This window comes from Petaurus breviceps, unplaced genomic scaffold, assembly GCF_028583685.1.
Source record: "Petaurus breviceps papuanus isolate PSGF00001 unplaced genomic scaffold, PetGlider_PUasm1.0 90919, whole genome shotgun sequence".
NCBI lineage: Eukaryota > Metazoa > Chordata > Mammalia > Diprotodontia > Petauridae > Petaurus > Petaurus breviceps.
Window position 1 is genome coordinate 40,939,215 of NW_027187378.1, and position 22,912 is coordinate 40,962,126.

At 36.4% G+C, this 22,912-nt stretch overlaps 1 protein-coding gene across 5 annotated transcripts in view; it reads left to right on the forward strand.

The window, feature by feature from the left end:
- Positions 1–22,912, forward strand: part of NSD3 (nuclear receptor binding SET domain protein 3) — a 158,979-nt gene that overhangs the window by 41,244 nt on the left and 94,823 nt on the right. For all 5 annotated transcript variants that reach the window (XM_069075896.1, XM_069075899.1, XM_069075897.1 and 2 more), the window contains exon 2: positions 12,712–13,430. In XM_069075896.1, the coding sequence (XP_068931997.1) occupies positions 12,756–13,430 (675 nt within the window). In that variant the 5' untranslated portion in view covers positions 12,712–12,755. The remainder of the gene's footprint in view (positions 1–12,711; positions 13,431–22,912) is intronic.

A 22,912-nucleotide genomic window follows, 5' to 3' on the forward strand; every position in this document is an offset into this window, starting at 1 on the left:
TACAGAACCCACAAAGTGGCAGAGAGAAACAAATCTCCCGCTGAAGACAGCCCGGCAGGTGGACAGGAAGGGTCCATTGCAGCCCACTGGGAGCTGAGCCCAGCCCTGTGTGAGCCCTTTGTTATTAGCCTCAGGGCAGCCTGACCAGCCCCAGCCAGAGGGACCTTGGGAGAGTGTATCACTAGCAGCTGTGGCAGTTTCCAGAATTATCAACTTATAAATGCCAAGGACAAAGTGAGAGGTCAGTGTAGACTTTGGGAATAGGGAGTCTGGGAGTGGGGTCCGGCCTCTGCCCTGGGAGGGAGAAGCAGCTGAGTTTTGGCAGTGGCCACCACATGGCTACTTCAGAACATCTGGCCTGCAGATTGTAGGGGGACCAAGCAACCATTCTGAGGAGTAATTACTCTTGCTTTAACCTGCTTGGATCTGGATTACTATCCAGGGTGGAGGTCCTGGGGTGTGTGACCAGTGAGCCAGAACATGTGGAGGCTTCAGAGAGGGCAGCCAACTAATAGCTCTGGCAGTTGTGAAAACCCCAGTTATTTGGGACAAAGCTCTCTTCTCTGGAAGCAGAGTTCTAGTGTGGCAAAAAGCTCAAATGTCAAGTAATTGAGTGGCAACATAAGCAAGCAAAGGAAGCACTGCAGTGCGACTTTGGATTCCTTTTTTGGGGGACAAAAGGATCAAAGCATGGAATGACAGGAAGACAATAAAGTCAGAATTCCCACACCAAAAGCTTCCAAGAAAAATATGAACTGGTTATAGGCCACAGAGGAACTTAAGAAGGATTTTGAAAACCAAATAAGAGAAGTAGAGGAAAAATTGGGAAGAGAAATGAAAATTGTGCAAGAAAACCATTAAAAGAGAGTCAACAACCTGACTGAAGAAAATGACACCTTAAAAAGTAGACTAACTCAAATGGCACAAGAGGCTCAAAAAGCCAATGAGGAGGAGAATGCCTTAAAAAGCTGAATTTGCCTGATGGAAAAAGAATCTGAAAAGCTCATTAAAAAGAATCATTTCTTCAGAATTATATGGAAGCTAATGACTTTATGAGAAATCAAGATACTATTAAACAGATCCAAACAAATGAAAAAATAGAAGCCAATGTGAAATATCTCATTGGGAAAACCACTGACTTAGAAAATAGATCCAGGAGAGATAATTTAAAAATTATTGGACTGCCTGAAAGCCATGCTCAAAAAAAGAACCTAGAAATCATCCTGCAAGAAATTCTCAAGGAAAACTGCCTTGATGTTTTGGAACCAGAAGGCAAAATAGAGGTTGAAAGAATCCACCAATCACCTCTTGAAAAAGATCCCAAAAAGAAAACTCCTAGGAATATTATAACCAGGTTCCGGAATTCCCAGACCAAGGAGAAAATATTACAAGCAGCCAAGAAGAAACAATTTGAATACTGTGGAAACACAATCAGGATAACACAGGACCTGGCAGCTTCTACATTGTGGGATCAAAGTGCTTGGAATATGATATTCTGGACGTCCAAGGAGCTGGGATTAAAACCAAGAATCACCTACCCAGCAAAACTGAGTATCATGTTTCAGGGGAAAATATGGTCATTCAGTGGAATAGAGGACTTTCAAGCATTCTTTATGAAAAAAAAAAACAGTTGACTAGAAAATTTGCACTCAGATACAAGAAGTAAGAGAAGCATGAGAAGGTAAACAGGGAAAAGAAATCATAAGGAACTTATCAAAGTTGAACTATCTACATTCCTACATGGAAAAACAATAATTGTAACTTATGAAACTTTTCTCAGTATGAGAATAGTTGAAGGGAATATAAATGTATGTGTGTGTGTGTGTGTGTGTGTGTAAACATATATGTCTGTATAGGAGGGTATGTGGGCATATGAATTTGTACAGGTATACATAGACAGAGGACACAGGACCAATTGAATAGGAAGGGATGATAATTAAAAGGTGAGAGGAATATAATGAGAGAAGATGGGGAGAGACAGAATGGGGTAAATTATCTCATAGAAGAGGTAAGGGAAAATGGTGACAATGGAGGGGAAGAACATGAAGGCAAAAGGGAATGAGTTAACCTTAGGGTCATTGAATTTGTCTTAGGGAGGGAATGACATACACACTAAATAGGGTATCTCACCCTACAGGAGAATAGAGGTGTAGGGGATGAGAGGGGGGATGATGGAGGGGAGGGCAGTTTGGGGGTAGGGAAGTTGGAAGCACACACTTTTGAAAAGGGATAGGGTCAAAGTAGAGAATCGAACAAGTGTGTGGGGGATAGGATGGAGGGAAATATAGTCAGTCTTTCACAGTATATCCACTATGGAAATGTTTTGTGTAGCTACACATGTACAACCTATATTGAATTGCTTATCTTCCCAGTAAGAGTGGGTGATGAGGGAGGAAGGGAAAGAATCTGGAATTCAAAGTTTTAAAATCAAATGTTTAAATATATATATTTTACGTGCAACTGGGAAATAAAATATACAGGCAATGGGGTATAGAGATCCATGTTGCCCTACTGGAAAGTCGGAGTGAGGTTGGGGGAGGATATAGGAGAGAGCAGATTGGGGGAGGAGGGGGTATACAGTGGGATCTCTGTTTTGGGGTGGTGGGTGAGAGAAAAACGGGGAGAAAATTTGTAACTTAAAATCTTGTGGAAATGAATGATGCAAACTAAAGATAAACTTAAATTTTAATTTTAAAAAAGAAAACAGTACTGAGAACAGGTCTGTAGCCTTAAAAGGACTGCCAAAAAAGATTCCATGACACACAAAAAAAGTTAAGAACTCTTGCTTTAGAGTAATAGATTTCTTTGGCCTTAAAAACTCTGAAAGACCATTTACTCATTTGTAGAGGGTTTACAACCTCTGTTTGTTCGAGTTTATATACTTGATGGAATCAGTCATTCAAACAAGCATTTACTGACATGTTACTTTGTGCTAGGAATTATATAAAAGTCATGGAAGTCTGAAATCACAGACCATAGAATGTTAAAGTGGGGCGGGTTTTTTTTTTTTTTGTTTGTCTGTTTGTTTTTGCTTTTTGGAGGGTCTGTTGGGGTTAAGTGACAGTCTGAGGACAGATTTGAACGTTAGGTTCTCCTGACTGCAGGGCCGGTGCTCTATTCACTGTGCCACCTAGCTGCCCCTAAAGTAGGTATTTTTAGCTATAAATTTAATAATTTCAAATATAAATAGGGATAAAACTCCAAAATTTTGGAAACTCATATAATCGCAATTAGGTTTATATTTTAAAGGGCTATGCTTTAAAAAATAATAAAAGCTTATTTTGTCTCTTTCCTGTCCTTTCTGTTTGTATTGAGAAAAATAAAATTCAGTTTGTAATTGATTCTATTCTGTATCATTGCTGACATTTTGTATAACTTCATAACTCATATTTCTTTGTTTTTGAATTAAGTTCAGAAGTCTAGTCTTTCTTCTCTTCAGTTAAGTTTAAAAGTTCAGTTTCCATATAAATCACTTGAATTTTTTTTTTTTCCTTTTGGAGGGCAGTTGGGGTAAAGTAACTTGCCCAAGGTTACATGGCTAGTTTTTTTGTGTGGGTGTTAAGTGACTGATGCTGGAACCGACCTCGGGTCCTCCTGACTCTGGGGCCGGGCGCTTTACTCACTGCGCCACCTAACCGCCCCCCAATTACTTTAATTTAAAAAAAAATCTGTTATCTTTGTCTTGTGATAACTAGCTGTCCTTGTACAATTAGAGGAAATTTGTTATCTATATACCATTAGTAATTTTTGCAGGTGGACTAAATCGATCAGTTTCCTAGAGGCAAGACAGAAAGAAGAATTGTTCTAGCCACATATTCCTGATTTCCAGCCAATCATATTGTTCCCCATGTCTGTAATGCTTCTGAGTTTGTAAGCAATTATATTGTCCCATTTTTGATGCTGCCTTTTATTTTTTAGATGCTTCTCCTTTTGTCTGTAAAAAAAGGTCTGTAAGTTTTCATTAGGGCTGAGACCCTGTTTATTGGCAAATTCATGCTTTGCTAATGAATTGGTATTGCTTGGAGCTTGTGCCTCAGTTTACCTTAATTTCAATTGTGACAATATTTATATAGAAAGTCTTCTTATTTTCATATAATCAAAGAGAATGCACTTGCTGCTCAGTTGTGTTTCCTTTGCATTTTTCTGTCTCCCATATTTCTTTTTTTTTTATCAAATGCTTTATTAGCTTCTAGTTTACATCATTCATTTCTGCAAGATTTTGAGTTACAAATTTTCTTCCTGTTTTTCCCCTACCCACCCCCCCAAAATAGTGACCCCACTGGATATCCCCTCCTCCAGTCTGCTTTCTCCCATATCTTCTCCCATACCCCCTCCGACTTTCCAGTAGGGCATGGTGGATCTCTATGTCCAATGCCTGTATATTTTATTTCCTAGTTACATGTAAAATAACATTAATAATAGCGTGTGTATATATATATATGTACATATATGTATATTTTTTAAACATTTGATTTTAAAATTTTGAGTTCCAGATTCATTCCCTTCCTCCCTCGTCACCCTCCCTTACTGGGAAGAAAAACAGTTCAATATAGGTTGTACATGTGTAGCTATGCGAAACATTTCCATAGTGGATATATTGTAAAAGACTGACTATATTTCCCTCCCTCCTATCCCACCTCTCACTTGTTCTGTTATCTACTTTGTTCCTGTCCCTTTTCAAAAGTGGGTGTTTCCAACTTCCCTCCCCCCCCGCCGCCTGCCCTCCCTTCCATCATCCCCCCTCTCATCCCCTTCCCCACTACTCTCCTGTAGGGTGAGATACCCTATTTAGTGTGTATGTTATTTCCTCCCTCAGCCAAATTCAATGAGAATATGGTTGACCCATTCCCTTTTGCCTTCCTGTTCTTCCCCTCCATTGTGACCATTTTCCCTTGCCTCTTCTATATGAGATAGTTTACTCCATTCTGTCTCTTCCCATCTCCTCTCATCATATTCCTCTCTCACCTCTTAATTTCATCTTTTAAGTATCATCCCTTCCTATTAAATTGGTCCTGTGCCCTCTATCTATGTATACTTGTACACACACACATATATATATACACACTCACATATGTATTAATACGCCCATATATCCTCCAATATAGACATATATATACACACACCTTTCTATCCCTTCAACTATTCTCATACTGTGAAAAGTTTCATAAGTTACAATTATCGTTTTTCCATATAGGAATGTAAATAGTTCAACTTTGATAAGTTCCTTATGAATTTTTTTTCTCTGCCTTCTCATGCTTTTATTGCTTCCTGTATCTGAGTGTCAAATTTTCTATTCAATTCTGGTTTTTTCATCAAGAATGCTTGAAAGTCCTCTATTCCACTGAATGACCATATTTTCCCCTGAAACATGATACTCAGTTTTGCTGGGTAGGTGATTCTTGGTTTTAATCCCAGCTCCTTGGACGTCCAGAATATCATATTCCAAGCACTTTGATCCCACAATGTAGAAGCTGCCAGGTCCTGTGTTATCCTGATTGTGTTTCCACAGTATTCAAATTGTTTCTTCTTGGCTGCTTGTAATATTTTCTCCTTGGTCTGGGAATTCTGGAACCTGGTTATAATATTCCTAGGAGTTTTCTTTTTGGGATCTTTTTCAAGAGGTGATTGGTGAATTCTTTCAATCTCTATTTTGTCCTCTGGTTCTAAAACACCAGGGCAGTTTTCCTTGAGAATTTCTTGCAGGGTTATTTCTAGGTTCTTTTTTTGATCATGGCTTTCAGGCAGTCCAATAATTTTTAAATTATCTCTCCTGGATCTATTTTCTAAGTCAGTGGTTTTCCCAATGCAATATTTCATATTGCTTTCTATTTTTTTCATTTGTTTGGATCTATTTAATAGTATCTTTATTTTTCATAAGGTCATTAGCTTCCATTTGCTCCCATATAATTCTGAAGGAATGATTCTCCTCAGTCATCTTTTGAGATTCTTTTTCCATTTGACAAATTCAGCTTTTTAAGGCATTCTTCTCCTCATTGCCCCTTTTTTTAAATTTTTATTTCATTTTTTTCATTTTTCAAATGTTTTATTAACTTCTGATTTATATCATTCATTTCCGCCAGATTTTGAGTTACAGATTTTCTCCCCATTTTCCCCCTACCCACTGCCCCTAAATACAGTCCCATAGGATATCCCCTCCTCCAATCTGCTCTCTCCCATATCCTCTCCCGTACCGCCTTCGACTTTTCCAGTTAGGGCATGGTGGATCTCTATGCCCCAGTGCCTGTATATCTTATTTCCCAATTACATGTAAAATAGTATTAATAATAGTGTACATATATATATATATATTTTTTTAAACATTTGATTTTAAATCTTTGAATTCCAGATTCATTCCCTTCCTCCCTTACTGGGAAGATAAGCAATTCAGTATAGGTTGTATATGTGTAGCTTCCTCATTTTTTGAGCCTTTTGAGCCTCTTTTGCTGTTTTAGTTAGTCTATTTTTTAAGGTTTTATTTTCTTCAGTCAGGTTGTTGACTCTCATGTCATAATTTTCTTGCATCGTTCTCATTTCTCTTCCCAGTTTTTCCTCCACTTCTCTTACTTGATTTTCAAAATCCTTCTTAAGGTCCTATACGGCCTATAACCAGCTTGTATTTTCTTGGAAGCTTTTGGTGCAGGAGTTTTGACTTCATTGTCTTCTTCCTGTTCCATGGTTTGATCCTTTTTGTCCCCAAAATAGGAGTGTAAAGTTAGCTTTCTCTGTTTGTTTTGCTTTCTTAGCCTGCTCATTTTGCCATTCAATTACTTGACATTTGAGCTTTTTGCCACAGTAGAGCTCTGCTACCAGACAGGGTAGCTTTGTTCCAATTGCTGGGGTTTTCTCAGCTGCCGAAAGTATTAGTTGGGTGCACTCTCTGAAGCCTCTACACGCTCTGGCAAGCTGGTCACACACCCCAGGACCTCCACCCTAGATAGCAGTCCAGATCCAAGCAGGTTAAAGCAAGAGCAATAATCCCTCAGAATGGTCGCTTGGTCCACCTGCAATCTGCAGGCCAGGAGCTGAAGCTGCCATGTGGCAGCAGCTGTGCCAGGGCACCACACCTCAGCAGCTTTTCCCTCTAGGGTATAAAGGCTGGACTGCATTCCCAAACTACCAGATCCCAAAGTCCACACTGCACTGACCTCTGGCATTTATGTGTTGATAATTCTGGAAACTGCCACAGCTGCTGGTGATCTGAAGTCCCTGTAGCCCGAGGCTGGTCAGTCTTCCCAGAGTCTAAAACCTTGTGCTTGCTTGGGGCTAGGCTCAGTTCCCATAGTCCTGTGCTGGCTTCTTCCTGCCGGCCTCCTGGGCTTTCCTCAGCAGGAGGTTAGCTTCTCTGTGTCATTTTGTGGGTTCTGTAGCTCCAAAGTTTGTTCAGAGTCACCTTTTACTTGAATTGGAGATGGGAGCCTCCCATATTTCTTTATACTTTATTTTTCATTTTTTTTTTAAACAGGGCATTGTTATTTCATTACATTAACATAGGAATTTGGTTGTTTTTTTTTAAAAGTATTTCTGAACCGCTGGATATAAAGGAAGTTCCCCAGTTTTTTCTATTATGAATAGTTTTGAATTTATAGGGCTTTTGCTTTGATTATATCCTTCTTCAGTACATAAAAGTCTCATATAGTAGTGGATAGAATGCTTAAAGCCAGTAAGACTTGCATTCAAGTCTTAGTTCTAACATACAGTGGCTTTGTAACACCGGACAAGTCATTTAACCTTTCAGTTCTTTAGACAACTGTAAGACTAATTTATAGAAAAAGTGCTGATCAGCATTGATAGTGGGAGTTCATTCATGTAGGAGCTCTCTAGGTAAGTGAAATCATAGATTCTAGCCTTAATCCTTCAATATTTACTCCAGGTAGAGGGATAACTGCTCAAATGATATGATCAATTTGTAGCTTTTACGTGTGTATATTACCAGATGACTTTCCAAAAAAGACTGCTGATTTAGTTCGAATAATGTAATAGAGTGCCTCTGTCCCTCCGTGGTTCTAACATTGAATTTTGTTAATTATTTTTCCAGTTTGAAGAGTATGGGGTAGTATTATCTCAAAGTTGTTTGAACTTTCATTTATCTTATTATGGAGTTTGAACAGTTTTTTTGTTTTGGTTTGGTTTTTTTGGAGGGGGAAGGCAGGACAATTGGGGTTGAGTGACTTGCCCAAGGTCACACAGCTAGTAAGTGTTAAGTGTCTGAGTCCAGATGTGAACTCAGGTCCTCCTGACTCTAGGACCTATGTTCTATTCACTGTGCCACCTAGCTGCCTCTGAACAGTTTTTTAAATGATTTATTTATAATTTGTGTTTTTTCTCTTATAAGTTATTGCATTCTGTGAAGTATTCATCCAATGAGGAGTTATTTTTAGTTCGACACACAGACATGTGCATGCACGCACATATATCTCCAATTTGTTTCTTTTTATTTTGATTATTTTATTTTACTGTATAAGTTTTAATTATATATGTATCATATATACATATGTCTAATATTTGTTTTGTTTTATGGAAAAATATTTCTTCTTTCCACAACTGAAACTTAAAAATAATTTAAAAATTAGATTAAATAAGTATAATGTATTTGTTTAAATCTTGATTTATTTAGAACTACTTAAAACATGTTTCACCTAAGCCAATTTTTTTCCTGTACTCCATTCAAGTCTTCATAAAGATTTTTGCCTTTTTTTTTTTTGGAGGGGGAAGGGCAGGGCAGTTGGTATTAAGTGACTTGCTCAAGGTCACAGGGCTAGTAAGTATTAAGTGTCTGAGGTCAGATGTGAAATCAGATCTTCCTTATTCCAGGACCGGTGCTCTATTCACTGCGCCACCTAGACACCCCTACATAAAAATTTTTGTTGAAAACAATTTTTTACGTACACGGATTCTACTTTGGAATTCTGTTTTCTGGTTGATTTATGTTTCCCATTTTTTTTAATACAAGGTAGCTTTTATAATTACAAATTTGTTGTATGTTTTGAACTTAGCATATTCTTATTTTCATAAACACTGTTTTTTCCTAATATTTTAAGCCATTTGTTTTTTTGTTTACTATGGCAATAAATGTATAAATTAATAGTATTAGCACTTTTGATGCATTCTGTTACCCCAATGATTGACAAAGGTTATCTCTTCTGTCATTTCTGTGAAAACATTTTGCATTTATAAACTCTTGATAGCTTAATGGAGAAGGGAATAAGCATTTATATATCGTCTGTATATTGTGCCAGGAACTAAGTTGATTAAGTGCTTTACAGTCATCATCTCATTTGATTTTCTTAGCAACCCTGTAAAGTAGGTGCTCTTTCATCTCCATTTTATAGTTGAGGAAACTGAGGCAGAGAAATCTAACAGGTGTCTTAAGCTGGATTTGAACTCAGGTGTTCCAAACTCACAGTTTATATGCTGTGTCACTGAGCTTTCTCAGTATCCAAATATCAAAATATTTTATAGTTTTTGTCATTATTTACATTTTCTTTGAATTTATAGGAATAGGAATTGGATCTATGATTTCATTGGCATAGGAGCTCTTTGATGAGTATGGGCCCTGCACTAGTGCAGGTCAGCACTTTATCTGAAACAAGAGTCGGTAAGAACTCTTCCTTGAGTTAAACAGCCAGTATGTCAGAGGTAGACCTTAAAGACCAGTCTTGTGGACTCTGAGGTCAGTTCTCCATTCACTCTGTCACACTGCATATCGTGGTTTTTAGTGACTGTATAGAAGAGTTCATCATTTGTATGTTTATATGACCTTTTGCCAGTCTTCTGTTTTCTCAGTTTTTTCCATTATTGATCACTCAGACTTGATAAGTTGTGAATATTACAATTTTAGTGAGCCAAATAGTAACTTTACTGTAATGACCTCAAATATTTACTGCTTTCCTACTTTGTTCAGTTCACTGTGATTAGTATTATGGGGTTGGAGAACCATAAACCATCATTCAGCTAAGAGAACTAGGGTGAAATAAAGAATTTAACATACTCAGTATGCATTTAACATTATTTATTGCAATTCATAACCAAATAAGCCACTTTCCATCTCTGTGGAAAGGCTGAGGTCTTTCTCTTCTAGTAACCATTGCTATGTTGTATCTCCTTATTGTTGTTTTTATCTTTCACTTTTTCCTCTTCCCTGCTTTTCCCATTAAGCCATGTGAAATTGAATTGTATTTTTTGTGTTTATTGATTAAAGTTCATGGCCTATATATAGTTTTAAAAGCTGCTGAGTTATACATTTTATATTTTTATCCATGCAGAGAACCACAAAAAATTCTCAAATTAATTTAACAAATATTTATTTTGTACCTTTTTTATCTTAGAGAAGAGTTCTTAACATTTTTGTGTTGTGAATCCCTTTGGCAGTCTGGGAAAGCCAATGGACATGCCCTCTTCTCCCCAACCCAATAACATTTTTAAATGCATGAAATAAAATACATAACATTACAAAGGAAACCCAAGATGAGTGTACTTTTTTAAAAGATGAATTTTTTTTCCTATCCAAGTTCATAGAGCCCCTAAAATCAATTCATATATGGATCTGAGGTGAAGAACCCTTGATATAAGGTTCAGAACTACTTGTGCTGTGGGGTACATAAAATATAAGACAAAATCAAGTCTTTCCCCCCTGCCCCAACAGCTTATAGTTTAGTTTAGGAGACAGAACTACAACATAGTAAACAATTAGAAAATGACTGTTAAAATATTTGATTTTGACTATTATTGCAACCGGAACCCAAATTTGAAATAGATCAATATGAATTAGAGTAGTTCTAAAGGCTATATTAAACCAAGAGGGACTTGGGCCAAGCATTGAAGGATGGGTAGAAATTAAATAAGCAGAGAGGGCAAAGGAGGGTAATCCTTTAAGAGTAGCAGTAGCCTGAGAAAATGACAGGAATGAATATAATATTTGAAAGGCTAGTGACATATGCCTGAAGGGAACAGAGGATATATTTTAGGGAGAATCAGGAAATGAGACAGTAAAGACTTAAGTTCTAGACTTATGTCTAATCATAAGACCTAAATGCTAGATTATAGGTCAAGAGAACTGTGTTCTGACCTCTGTTCGTTCACAGACTTCATCTCTCTAAGCATAGTTCTTTTTTTTTTTCTTTTTAAGCAATTGAGTTTAAGTAACTTGCTCAAGGTTACACGGCCAGTTATTTCTGGGTTTGGTGCTAAGAATCTGAGCCCGGATTCGATCCCCAGGTCATCCTGACACTGGGGCCGGTGCTCTTACTGTGCTACCTGACCACCCCCATAGTTCTTTATTCATAAAGTGAGGACATTATACCAGATAATCTTGTAGCATTAAATTTCTCTAATTTTATAAGATATCAGCTAAAATCTTGGTTTAGACATAAAGAACAAAAGTAAGAAGTTTAAAGGCATCCACACAGAGGTTGAAGCCATGAAAAAAAGATGGAGTCTCCAACAGAATGAGGGAACTGAAATAAGCCCTCAGAACTCAGGACAAGAGCTTGAAGGGGTCATACTTCTGGTTATTAAAGAATGGAAATTCAGTTCAGCAAACATGTACTGGAAGACAACAAGGATCTAGAAAAACAAGTGATTATAGGAGAACCAGGAAAGAAATGTCACAAGACACTAAGAGAGAAATAAGATTAAAAGGAATGAACAAATGCTACAGAGAGATCAAAAATGAGTAGTGGAAAAAAAATGGGATTTGTCAGTTAGGTGATTTATCAATGGCATTTACAAAATCAGTTAAAATATTGTGGTTGGGCAGAAGTTATATTGTTAGAATTAAGAAAATGCATATGGCTAAGACTTGGAAGTATTGAATATAAGTTTCATCTTTAAGGTATCAACAGGAAGATATGAGATAGGATACATGTTAGCAGGGTTAAGCAGAAAGTCCTTTTCTAAAAAAAAAAAAGTCCTAATCATGCTCAAAGGCATAAGGGCCTTAAGGGAAGGACTCTTTGAATAGGGAAAGATTAGAGATATTAGAGAAGGGATAATTTAGGGAATAAGGTTCTAAAGGCATTTATAGGATCATAGCTTTAGAGCTGGAATGGACCTCAGAGGTTATTTGGTCCAACCTGTTATTTTTTGGTGCAGTTAGCAAAGTAATTGTATGGGCTTGATGTAAATAAATAACACATTTGTCTTGTAGTTTGAGATTAAGATGATTAAAAACCTAATGCCGAAATAAAAATTTTAAACATTGCTATTCTATCATAATTGCTCAGCCATTTCACAAAATCATCCCATGAGTGCAGACATTCTGGGGAACTTGAATATGAAAAGTCTTTTGCCAGAATTGTAAAGCCATAAAGTATTGAAGGGGAAAACTTGTAAAGCCACCGGAACCTTATGTAGATATGAATTCTTATCTACCATGGATCAGACAAACCTTGACTGGTAGTCCTTGACTAGGCAAGTAGACATGGATAAATGGGTATACTTTTCTGGGAGGTTGGGAAAGAGGAGAAATTTGTTGTAAATATTTTAAAACTTTTCTCAAAATTATTAGGCATTGCAAACATAAATTAATTTTTCAAGATTAAAACTTACAAGAAAGGCATTTCTAGAGCAACACTAGCTCCCTAAGACTTATAGCCAATTGTAGTCCACTATGGGTTAGATTAGTTTCAGAATGCCTATTAAATGATTTTACAGCTGCTTCACCCCTATCCTGGGACATAAACTAATTCTTTTTTTTTTCTTGTGGACTTTTAGGCCCTATGAGAGAAAGGGAAAGTTAAGGATGCTGGAGCAGAACAATGGATTTCTCTTTCTCTTTCATGCAAGGGATCATGGGAAACACAATTCAGCAACCACCTCAACTCATTGACTCAGCCAACATCCGTCAGGAGGATGCCTTTGATAATAGCAGTGATATTGTTGAAGATGGTGGCCAGACACCATATGAAACCAGCCTGCAGCAAGGCTTTCAGTACCCACCTACCACAGAGGAACTTCCTCCAATTACAAATGGCTATCCACCCTCAATCAGCATGTATGAACCTCAAGCCAAATACCAGACATATAGTCAGTATCCCAATGGGTCAGCCAATGGTTTTGGTGCAGTTAGAAACTTTAGCCCCACTGACTTTTACCATACTGAAATTTCAAACACAAGACCACATGAAGTTCTGGAAAAACCTTCCCCTCAACAGCCACCACCTCCTCCTTCGGTACCACAAACTGTGATTCCAAAGAAGACTGGCTCACCAGAAATTAAATTAAAAATAACCAAAACTATCCAGAATGGCAGGGAATTGTTTGAGTCCTCCCTCTGTGGAGACCTTTTAAATGAAGTACAGGCAAGTGAGTACGCAAAATCAAAACATGAAGGCAGAAAAGAAAAGAGGAAAAAAAGTAACAAGCATGACTCTTCTAGATCAGAAGAGCGCAAGTCGCACAAAATTCCCAAATTAGAACCAGAGGAGCAAAATGTAAGTGGATCTAACTTTTTGTAATAGTTCATGTATTCACTGGGATTTATTTTGCTTGAAGAATAATACTGCTGATTGGTTTTTTCTTCAGTTTGTTGAAATGTGAAGTGTAATGTAAAAAGTGTCATGCTAAGTAACTTGTTTGTTATGCAACTTCATGTAAATAAGCTTACTTCTTTTGATGGAATTTTGTTGTAGGCTCCAGATTATTGAAACTGAAATTAAAAAGACAAAAGAGATAGCAATGAATAGTGCCATTTCCTCATTCTTAGACACCATCTCAGAATTTTCCACAACATTTGAAATGTGCAAGGATAGGAGAATCTGTCTTAACATTTATCTTTTTTTGATTATATGCTTGGTAATCTGTTAAATAAATAAATACTAAATTAGTTTGCAGAATTGGGTGTTTATAAAATATCAACTAAGAATTAACACATTCTTATTAGAACTTTGGGTTAAAGTTCTTTTTCCCAAATAACATCATGCTATGCTGCTAAATAACTTGGCTAAGTAACTGGACTAGATGGCCTCTGAAGTCCCTTTTAGCTCCAAAGATATGATGCTTTGAGTTCTAACTGGAATTAAGAGTTTATTTTTGTTACTATATTACTATATTTTCATGGAATATGAATTTAAGTGATTGGTTGGTTAGTTGCCTTGGTTGACCAACATTGATTTAGGAAAATGTCCATATTTGTTATGGCAACTGTAATGGTTGTCTGCCTTATATACTAAAATATGTGAGCATGACAGTTTCTAATCTAATCTAATTTCTGTCTGTAATATTTTATTCATGGAAATGGTTGCTCATTACAGGTTTATTTTGTTCTTTATAGAAGGATTTTTTTCTTCACTGAATTGAAATTAGAACTCCTCTAAGTTTTGAGTATGGGTCTAGAATATCAACTGAATGACTAGCAAACAAGCATTTTTAAAAATTGAGTTAATAAGTTTTGTTTCAAAGCATCATACAGATTCCAGCAAACTCAACAATTCAGTCTTTAATATGTATAATGCCTCCAAATAGTTAATTAAAATAATGGAAGGGTAATTGCAACCTGTAGGTGTAACCTTACTCTGTAGTAGTTAACTTTTTGTTAACTACTTTTTAGTAGTTAATAGTATTTTAGTAGTTTTTTTTTTCTAGTAATTTAGTTTCGGTAGTTCACAGTTACATATTTTCATTCTCCCACCATATCCTTCAGTTTTTCCCTAGCTTTCTTATCTTATAACTTCAGCTTTCTTATCTGTAAAGTGAAAATTTGAAATTCTGTGATTCCATAATCCCAGGGAGGTGAACTTAAGTATCAAATTAAAGTTAATATTTACTAAATATTTATATTTTTGTACTTTTTACATGATCAGAAGCTAGGGAAAGAGTACAGTGATTAGAATCACAAACTGTTGAAACAAGAAGGAACCTTTGAAATCATCTATTTAACTTGCCCCCTCCCATTTTACAGATGAGCAAACTAAGTCCAGGAGCCCTGTGAGAGTTTACAGTATTTGCATTGTAATAAGATTTCTAAGTCTGTCTATTCCTATTGCATTCTAATTTCCTTCTTGTCTTATTTATTCCTATAACGTTAATTATGAGATGTTCATGGATTAGTTTACTGATAGATATCATGTTCTCGTTAGCCAGAAAACTTAAAAAAAAATACTCATGGATTTTTTTTTAAAGTATGCTGGTCAGTTTTCCTGTCTTGGTAAATGTAGGATACAAAAAAAATTTTTTTCAGGATGTTTTAGTTTCTCAGGGTCATCATTCTGAATATTAGCTGATATTATGATTTTACAGCTCTGTAGATGTAAAAGAAGGTGTTAGGGAAGTGGGTCAAATGCTACTGAATGAATCTACCCTGAAATCTGTTTTTGTTGTAAATCACAGAGACTTAAAAAAGTTTTTTTTTCCATTCCAAATTCTCTATCTTCCCTTCCCCTGCCCCCTACTCAATGAGAAGGCAAAAAATCAAAACCTATTTCAAATGTGTATAGACATACAAAACAAATTTCTGCATAATGCCTTTTCTCCTTCCTTAACCTCCCTAAAAAAAAGGCAAGGAAAAAAAAATATGCTTCAGTCTGCACTCTGTATCCATCAGTTCTCTATCTGGAGGTGGATGGAATGTTTCATGAGTCTTTTGGAACTGTTGTGGATAATTGTGTTGATCAGAGTTACTAAATACTTCAAAGTTGATTATATTTACAATATTGCTGTTACTGTATAGACTATTCTCCTAGTTCCGTTCACTTAACTTTATATCAGTTCCTTCTATAGGTCTTCCTAGATTTGTCTGAAACCACCACCTTCATCATTTCTTATAGCATTACAATATTGTATTCTATTCATATACCATAACTTCTTCAGTCATTCCTCAATTGATGGGCATTCCCTTAGTTACTAATTTTTTTTTGCTATCACGAATAGAGCTGCTATAAATATTGTACGTTTGGGCCCTTTTCCTCTTTCTTTGTTATCTTTGGAATAAAGTCTTAGCAAGAGTATATTGCTGGTTCAGAGTATATGTACCCTTTAAAAACTTTTTGGGCATAGTTTCATACAGTGTATTGGGGTACCTGTTTTCCTCACATCCCCTCTAGCATCTGTCATTTTCCTGTTTTTGTCCTCTTATCCAATCTTATGGGTGTGAGGTGGTACCTCAGAGTTGTTTTAATCTGCATTTTTCTAATTATTAGTGGGGCAGCTAGGTGGTGCAGGGCATAGAGTGCCAGGCCTAGAGTCCCAAAGTTCAAATCCTGAAGACCTGAGTTCAAATCAAGCCTCAGGCATTTAGTAGCTGTCTGACTCTGGACAAGTCACTTAACATTGTTTGCCTCAGTTTCCCCATCTGTAAAATGAGCTGGAGAAGGAAACAACAAATCACTCCAGTATCTTTGCCAAGAAAATTCCAAATGGGTCATAAAGGGTTGGACATGACTGAAACGACTGAACAGCAAATTATTAGATATCTAGAGCACTTTTTTCATGTGGCTAGTTTTTTCCTTTGAAAACTGCCCATCCTGGGGCGGCCAGGTAGCACAGCGAGTAAGAGCACCGGCTCCAGTGTTGAGAAGACCTCGAGATCGAATCCCGGGCTCAGACACTTAGCACCCACCCAGAAACACCTGGCCGTGTAACCTTGAGCAAGTTACTTAACCCCAATTGCTTAGGGGCAGCCAGGTGGCTCAGCGAGTAAGAGCACTGGCTCCAGTGTCGGGATGACCTGGATCAAATCCGGGCTCAGATACTCAGCACCACACCCAGAAATAATAACTGGCCGTGTAACCTTGAGCAAGTTACTTAACCCCGATTGCTTTAAAAAAAAAAAGAAAACTGCCCATCCATATCCTTTGATTATTTATCAGTTGAGGAGTAGCTCTTACTCTTGTAAATTTGACTCAGTTCACTATTTTAGAAATGAGACCTTTACAAGAGAAACTTGCTACAATGATTTTTTTTTTTACTTAGTTTCTTTTCTTCCAATTTTAGCTACATCAGTTTTGTTTGTACAAAAACTTTTTAATTTTATATTATCAAAATTAGCCATTTTACCTCCTATGAACTTCTATCCCTTCTTTGGCCATAAACTCTTTGCCTGTCCATAGATCCAATACAATCCAATAAACATTTATTGAATGCCTGCTACGTTCAGAGTACCAGATTGTATCTGCTGGAGATACAATCAATGAAAAAAAGTCTCTGCCTTCAAGAAGCTTATCATCTAATGAGGAGAGAAAGCATGCAGAAGGAGTCAGGAAAGGGTGAGGAGACATTGGGGAGCATCTTGTTCCATGGAATTGAAACCAGACTAAGCAGCTGATGCAAAGTAGAATGAGCTGAGTGAAGTCTAGTTTATGCCCTTTCTAAAGGAAAGCATTGGGAAGAGTTTGATATTCTTATCTTCCAGCCCTCCAGTCACAGGAGAGAGGAGGCTGAGAGAGGTGGTGTCAGTCAACATTCAAATTAGCAGCATGGTGGTAATTTCTTCCTGCTCCATCAATTTGCTTTATCATCCTTTATGTCTTAAGTCATGCACTAATTTTGAGCTTATCTTGGTATATAGTATGAGATGTTGGTCTATGTCCATTTCTGCCAGACTTTTCTGCTAGTTTTCCCAACAGTTTTTGTCAAGTAGTGAATTTGTGCACCAATAGTTGGGATCTTTGGGTTTATCAAACACTAAGTTACTCTGTTCATTTCCTTCTTTCTCTATATGATGTAATTAATCTGTTCCACTGATCAACCTATTTCTTATACTAGTACCAAATTGCTTTAATGATTCTAGCTTTATATCTTAATTTGAGGTCTAATACTCCCAGTGTCATTTCCTTCATGGTTTTTCCATTGATTCCTTTTGTATTTTAATGTTTTATTCTTCCAGGTGAATTTTATTATTTTTTCTAGCTCTGTAAAGTAAATCTTTGTAAAATTTTGGTAATATTGTCATTTTTTATTAAACTGACTAGGGTTACCCATGAATAGTTACTATTTCTATAGGTATGTTTAGATCCATGATTATTTTTGTGAAGTGTTTTGTAATTGTGTTCAGAGTTCCAGTATGTGTCTTGGAAGAAGACTCCCAAGTATTTTATACTATCTATAGTTATTTTAAATGGAATTTGTCTATCTCTTCCTACTGGATTTTATTGATAATATATAGATGTTTTGATCATTTGTGTGAATGTACTTTATATTCTGCTACTTTGCTGAAGTTAATTGTTTCAATTTGATTTTTAGTTTACTCTCTAGGATTCTGAAGATAAACTATCATATCATCTGCAAAGAGTGATGATTATGTTTCCTCTTTGCCTGTTCTTAGTCCTTCTATTTGGTTTTCTTGTTCTACTGCTATAACTATCATTTTTAGTACAATATTTAATAGTAATGATGTTGGGTACATTATTGCTTCTCCCATTATCTTACTGAAAAGGCTTCTAGCTTATCCATCCCCTTGAGAGAAAATGCTTCTTGGTTTTAGGTAAATGCTATTTAATCATTTTAAGGAAAGCTCTAGTTTTCCTGTACCTTCTAGTGTTTTTAGCATTAATGAGTGTCATAAGTTGTCAGAAACTTTTATTGCATTTATTGAAGTAATCACGTGGTTTTTGCTTTTGTTATTGATATGGTCATTTATGTTTATAGTTTATTAATTCATCATGGTCTTACTATATGATGTTTGTAATAGATTGCTGTAATCTGCTTATTGGTGTTTTATTTCAAATTTTTGCATCAGTATTCACTAAGGAAATTGGTCTGTGGTTTTCTTTCTCTATTTTGACTCCCCCTAGTTTTAGGTATCAAGACCATATTTGTGTCATAGAAGGAATTTTGTAGGGCTCCTTCTTTACCAATTTTTTTTTCAAAAAGTTTATGTAGCATTGAAATTGGTTGTTCTTTAAGTGTTTGCTAGGCATCATTTATAAATCCATCTGGTCCTGTGTTGTTTCTTTTTTTCCCTAGGGAGTTCATTAATGGCTAGTTCAACATCTAAAATAGGGTTATTTTAAGTATTCTATGTCTTTTTGTTCATCGGGGCAACGTATATTTTTGTAAATATTCTTCCATTTCATTTAGATTATCAATTTTGTTGGCATGTAATTGGGCAAAATAGCTCCTAATAATTGCTTTTATTTCCTCTTCATTTGGTTATGAATTCTCCATTTTCATATTTTGATAACTGGTAATTTGGTTCCTTTCTTTAAATCACATTAGTCAATGCTTTATCTAGTTTCTTGTGTTTGTCTTTTTAAACCAGCTACTAGTTTTATTTGTTAGTTCAATGAATTTTTTTACTTTCAATTTTGTTAATCTCTCCTATGATTTTCAAGATTCCTATTTTGATGTTTAATTGGTTTTTCATTTTTATTTTTTGGAGGGGAAAAGGCAGTTGGGTTAAGTGACTTGCTCAGGGTCACATGGATAATAAGTATCTGAGACCAGATTTGAATTCAGGTCCTCCCGACTCCAAGACTGGTACTCTATCCACTGCACCACCTAGTTTACCCTTAACTGGGGTTTTTAATTTGTGTTTTTCTAGGTTTTTTTTTAATTTGCCTGCTGAATTCATTGATCTGCTCTTTCTCATTTTTATTGATCCATTTAGAGATGCAAAATTTCCCCTAAGTACTACTTTGGCTGCATCTTAGAAATTTTGGTTTCTTGTCTCATTGTTAATCATTATCTTTAATGAAATTATTGATTGTTTCTATGATTTTGTTCTTTGACTACCTCATTCTTTAGCATTAGGTTACTTAGTTTCCAGTTAATTTTTATTCTGTCCCTCAAAATCCCATTATTGATTGGAATTTTTATTACATTGTATTCTGGAAAAGATGCATTTAATATTTTGGGGGGAGGGTTGCATTTGTTTTTGAGGTCTTATGCCCTAATGCATGAAATATACTGTCTGTATTCCTAGAGAGCTATCATTTCTAAAATTCTATTCAGTTTCTTGTTCTTTCTTGTTTGTCTTATGGTTCGATTTATCTAGGTCTCAGAGGTGTCAATTGAGGTCCTCCACTAATATAGTTTTATTGTCTATTTCATCTTGAAATTCATTTATTTTTCTCTTTAAGATTTTGTATGCTATGACATTTGATGCATGTGTGTCTTTATACAGTATTGATATTAATTCTTTGTCTATGGTACCTTTTAGCAAAATGTTAATTATTCTGTTTGTCACTTTTATCTAGGTCTGTTTTTGTCTTTTATTAACTTCAACCGAAGCATAATAGATTTTGTTCCAGCCCCTTATTTTAATTAACTCTGTGTACCTTTTTATTTCAAGTGTGTTTCTTGTAAACAACATATTGTTGCAGTCTGAAACTGTTCTGCTATCTGCTTCCATTTTATGGGTAAATTCATCCCATTCACGTTCACAGTTATGCTGTTTTTTGTACTTTTCCTTCTATTTTTTATCCTTACCCGTCTTCAAGATACTGCGTCCTTTCATCTATCTTCTCCCTTATTTCCTTTTTCCCTTTCTCTTAGTGCCTTTCCCTTCTACTTCCCTGTTGGGTAAGTTGATTAAAATGAATTTCTATACTCAGCTGTATGTGCATGTATATTCTTCCCTCCTTAAACCAGTTCAGAGTGAGATTCAAGTGTTTTCTATTCCTTAACTCAAGTCCCCATCCATTATATAAATTCCTCCTAGTACAACTCATTTATATGAGGCAGTTTTCCCCATTATTCCACTCTTTCACAATTTCTCCCTCTCTGCTGGCTCATTCCCTGCTGCCTACAAACATGTCTTCTCCTATCCTGAAAAAATCCTCATGTCTTTCTTACATCTCATCCTATATCTCTTTTGCCCTTTGTAGCTAAACTCAAAAAGGCCATCTACTACAGGTGCTTCCACTTACTCTCTTCTTACTCTCTTCTACCCCTTATGATCTGACTTCTGACAATATTGGGATTATGCTCTCCCCTCGAATCCCTTGTTCTCTCCATCCTTATGCTTTCTCCAAAGTTACTAATGAATGATTTTAGCTGTCAAATCCAATGGCCTTTTCTTGTTCCTCATTCTCTTTGACCTTTCTGCAGCCTTTGACATTTTTTAACACTCCTCCTTTATACTTTCTTCTTTCTTCCTTATGTTTTCTCTTTCTTTTTTGGGACACCATTCTCTCCTGGTTCACCTATCTTACTGCATCTTTTTTTATCTCTTTTGCTGGATCCTCTTGTAGATCATGCCCTCTAACTGTAGGTGTCTTTTAGGGTTCTGTCCTAGGTCCTCTTCTTCCTCTATACTACTTCATTTGGTGATCTCATCAGTTCCCATATATTTAATTAATTAGCATTTATATGCTGACAGTTCTCAAGTCTACCTATCCTGCCTCAAACTCTCTGCTAATCTGTAGTCCTATATCTCCAACTGCCTTTTAGGCATCTCAAACTCTATGTCCAATAGACATCTAAAACTCAATATGTCCAAAATGGAATTAATTTATTTTCCCCCCTAAATCTCTCTATTCTACCCTACCCATTACTATAGAGTGCAACACCATCCTCGCAGTCTGTCAACCTAGACTCTTCATTTTTTCACTACCTTCTCTCCTCCATCCCCCTATTTCTAATTTATTGCCAAGATTTGTCAATTTACCCTTTGCAGCATCTCTCAAATATGGTCCCTTCTCTCCTCTAAAATTGCCACAACTCAATCACATCATCACCTCATGCCCTGAACTATTGCAGTAATTGCCTGCTCATGGGTCTATCTACCTTCAGAGTCTTTCCTCACTCTAATCTATGTTCCATTCCCCCATTAAAGTGATTTTTCTAAACTGAATATCTAATCATATCACTCTCCAGTTCAGTGAACTACAGTGATTCCCTGTTGCTTTCAGGATCAAATACAAAACGCTCTGTTTTGCATTCAGAGCCTTTTATATATATGAGGTGTTGAGGGAAGACTAGCACTTCTAGAGTGAAGGCACCTTTGGTGTCCACCTGTGACTCAGCTCTCAATTGTGGCTTCAAGAAGCTATAGTATATGTAGAGGTTGCACTGGTAAAAATCATCTCAGCAAATGGGTTAAACCAGATCGAGGGTAACAGAAAGGCCTCAAACCTGTTAACGAATTAAGGGAATATCTACCCCAAGTACGTGAAGATTTCCACCTGCAGAATGGGCAGGTGAGAACCATAAAGGTGGATCACTTAGATCTTGGTCAGGCATCAAAGATCCAAGGTCATACACTCCATTAGTTGTCCTGACTTTTGTTTTGTCACTGGACTTCAACAACTCTGGAAGAAAGAGAGAGAGTAAGGCTGACAACTTTGTGCAACTCCATCTCACTTAAATCTAATTCACCCAGAAGTCAGGATATCACCGCGTGATGTCATTGGTCTTCTTTAAAACAAAGGATGGACAATAGCAATAACCTGTCTCCCTCCTATTTTTCCAGTCTTCTTATACCTTACTCCCCAGTAAGGATATACTTTTTGATCAAGTGACACTGGCCTTCTGGTATTCTACAAACAAGAGACTGTTTCTTGGCTGTAGATGTTTTCTCTGGTTGTCTCCCATACTTGGAATGCTCTATCTCCTGCTTTTCAGCAACTGACCTCCCTTGCTTTCTTTAAGCCCCAACTAAAATCCCATCTTTTACTAGAAACCTTCCCCAACCCCTCTTAATTCTATTACCTTCTCTCCATTAATTATATCTTGTATGTAGCTTGTTTTGTATGTATTTGTTTTCATGTTGTCTCCCTGATTAGATTGTAAGCTCCTTGAGGGCAGGGATTGCTCTTTGCCTCTTTAGTGCCTGGATATAGTAGGTGCTTAATAAATGTGTATTGATTGATTGGTTTCTTTACCCCTGTGGGTACTCAGTTTTGCTGGATAGGATTTTCTTGGCTGTAATCCTAGATACTTTGCTTTCCAGAATATCATATTCTAAGCACTCCATTTCTTTATAATACTGGCTGCTAAATCTTGTGTGATTCTGACTATGGTTCTCAGGTATTTGAAT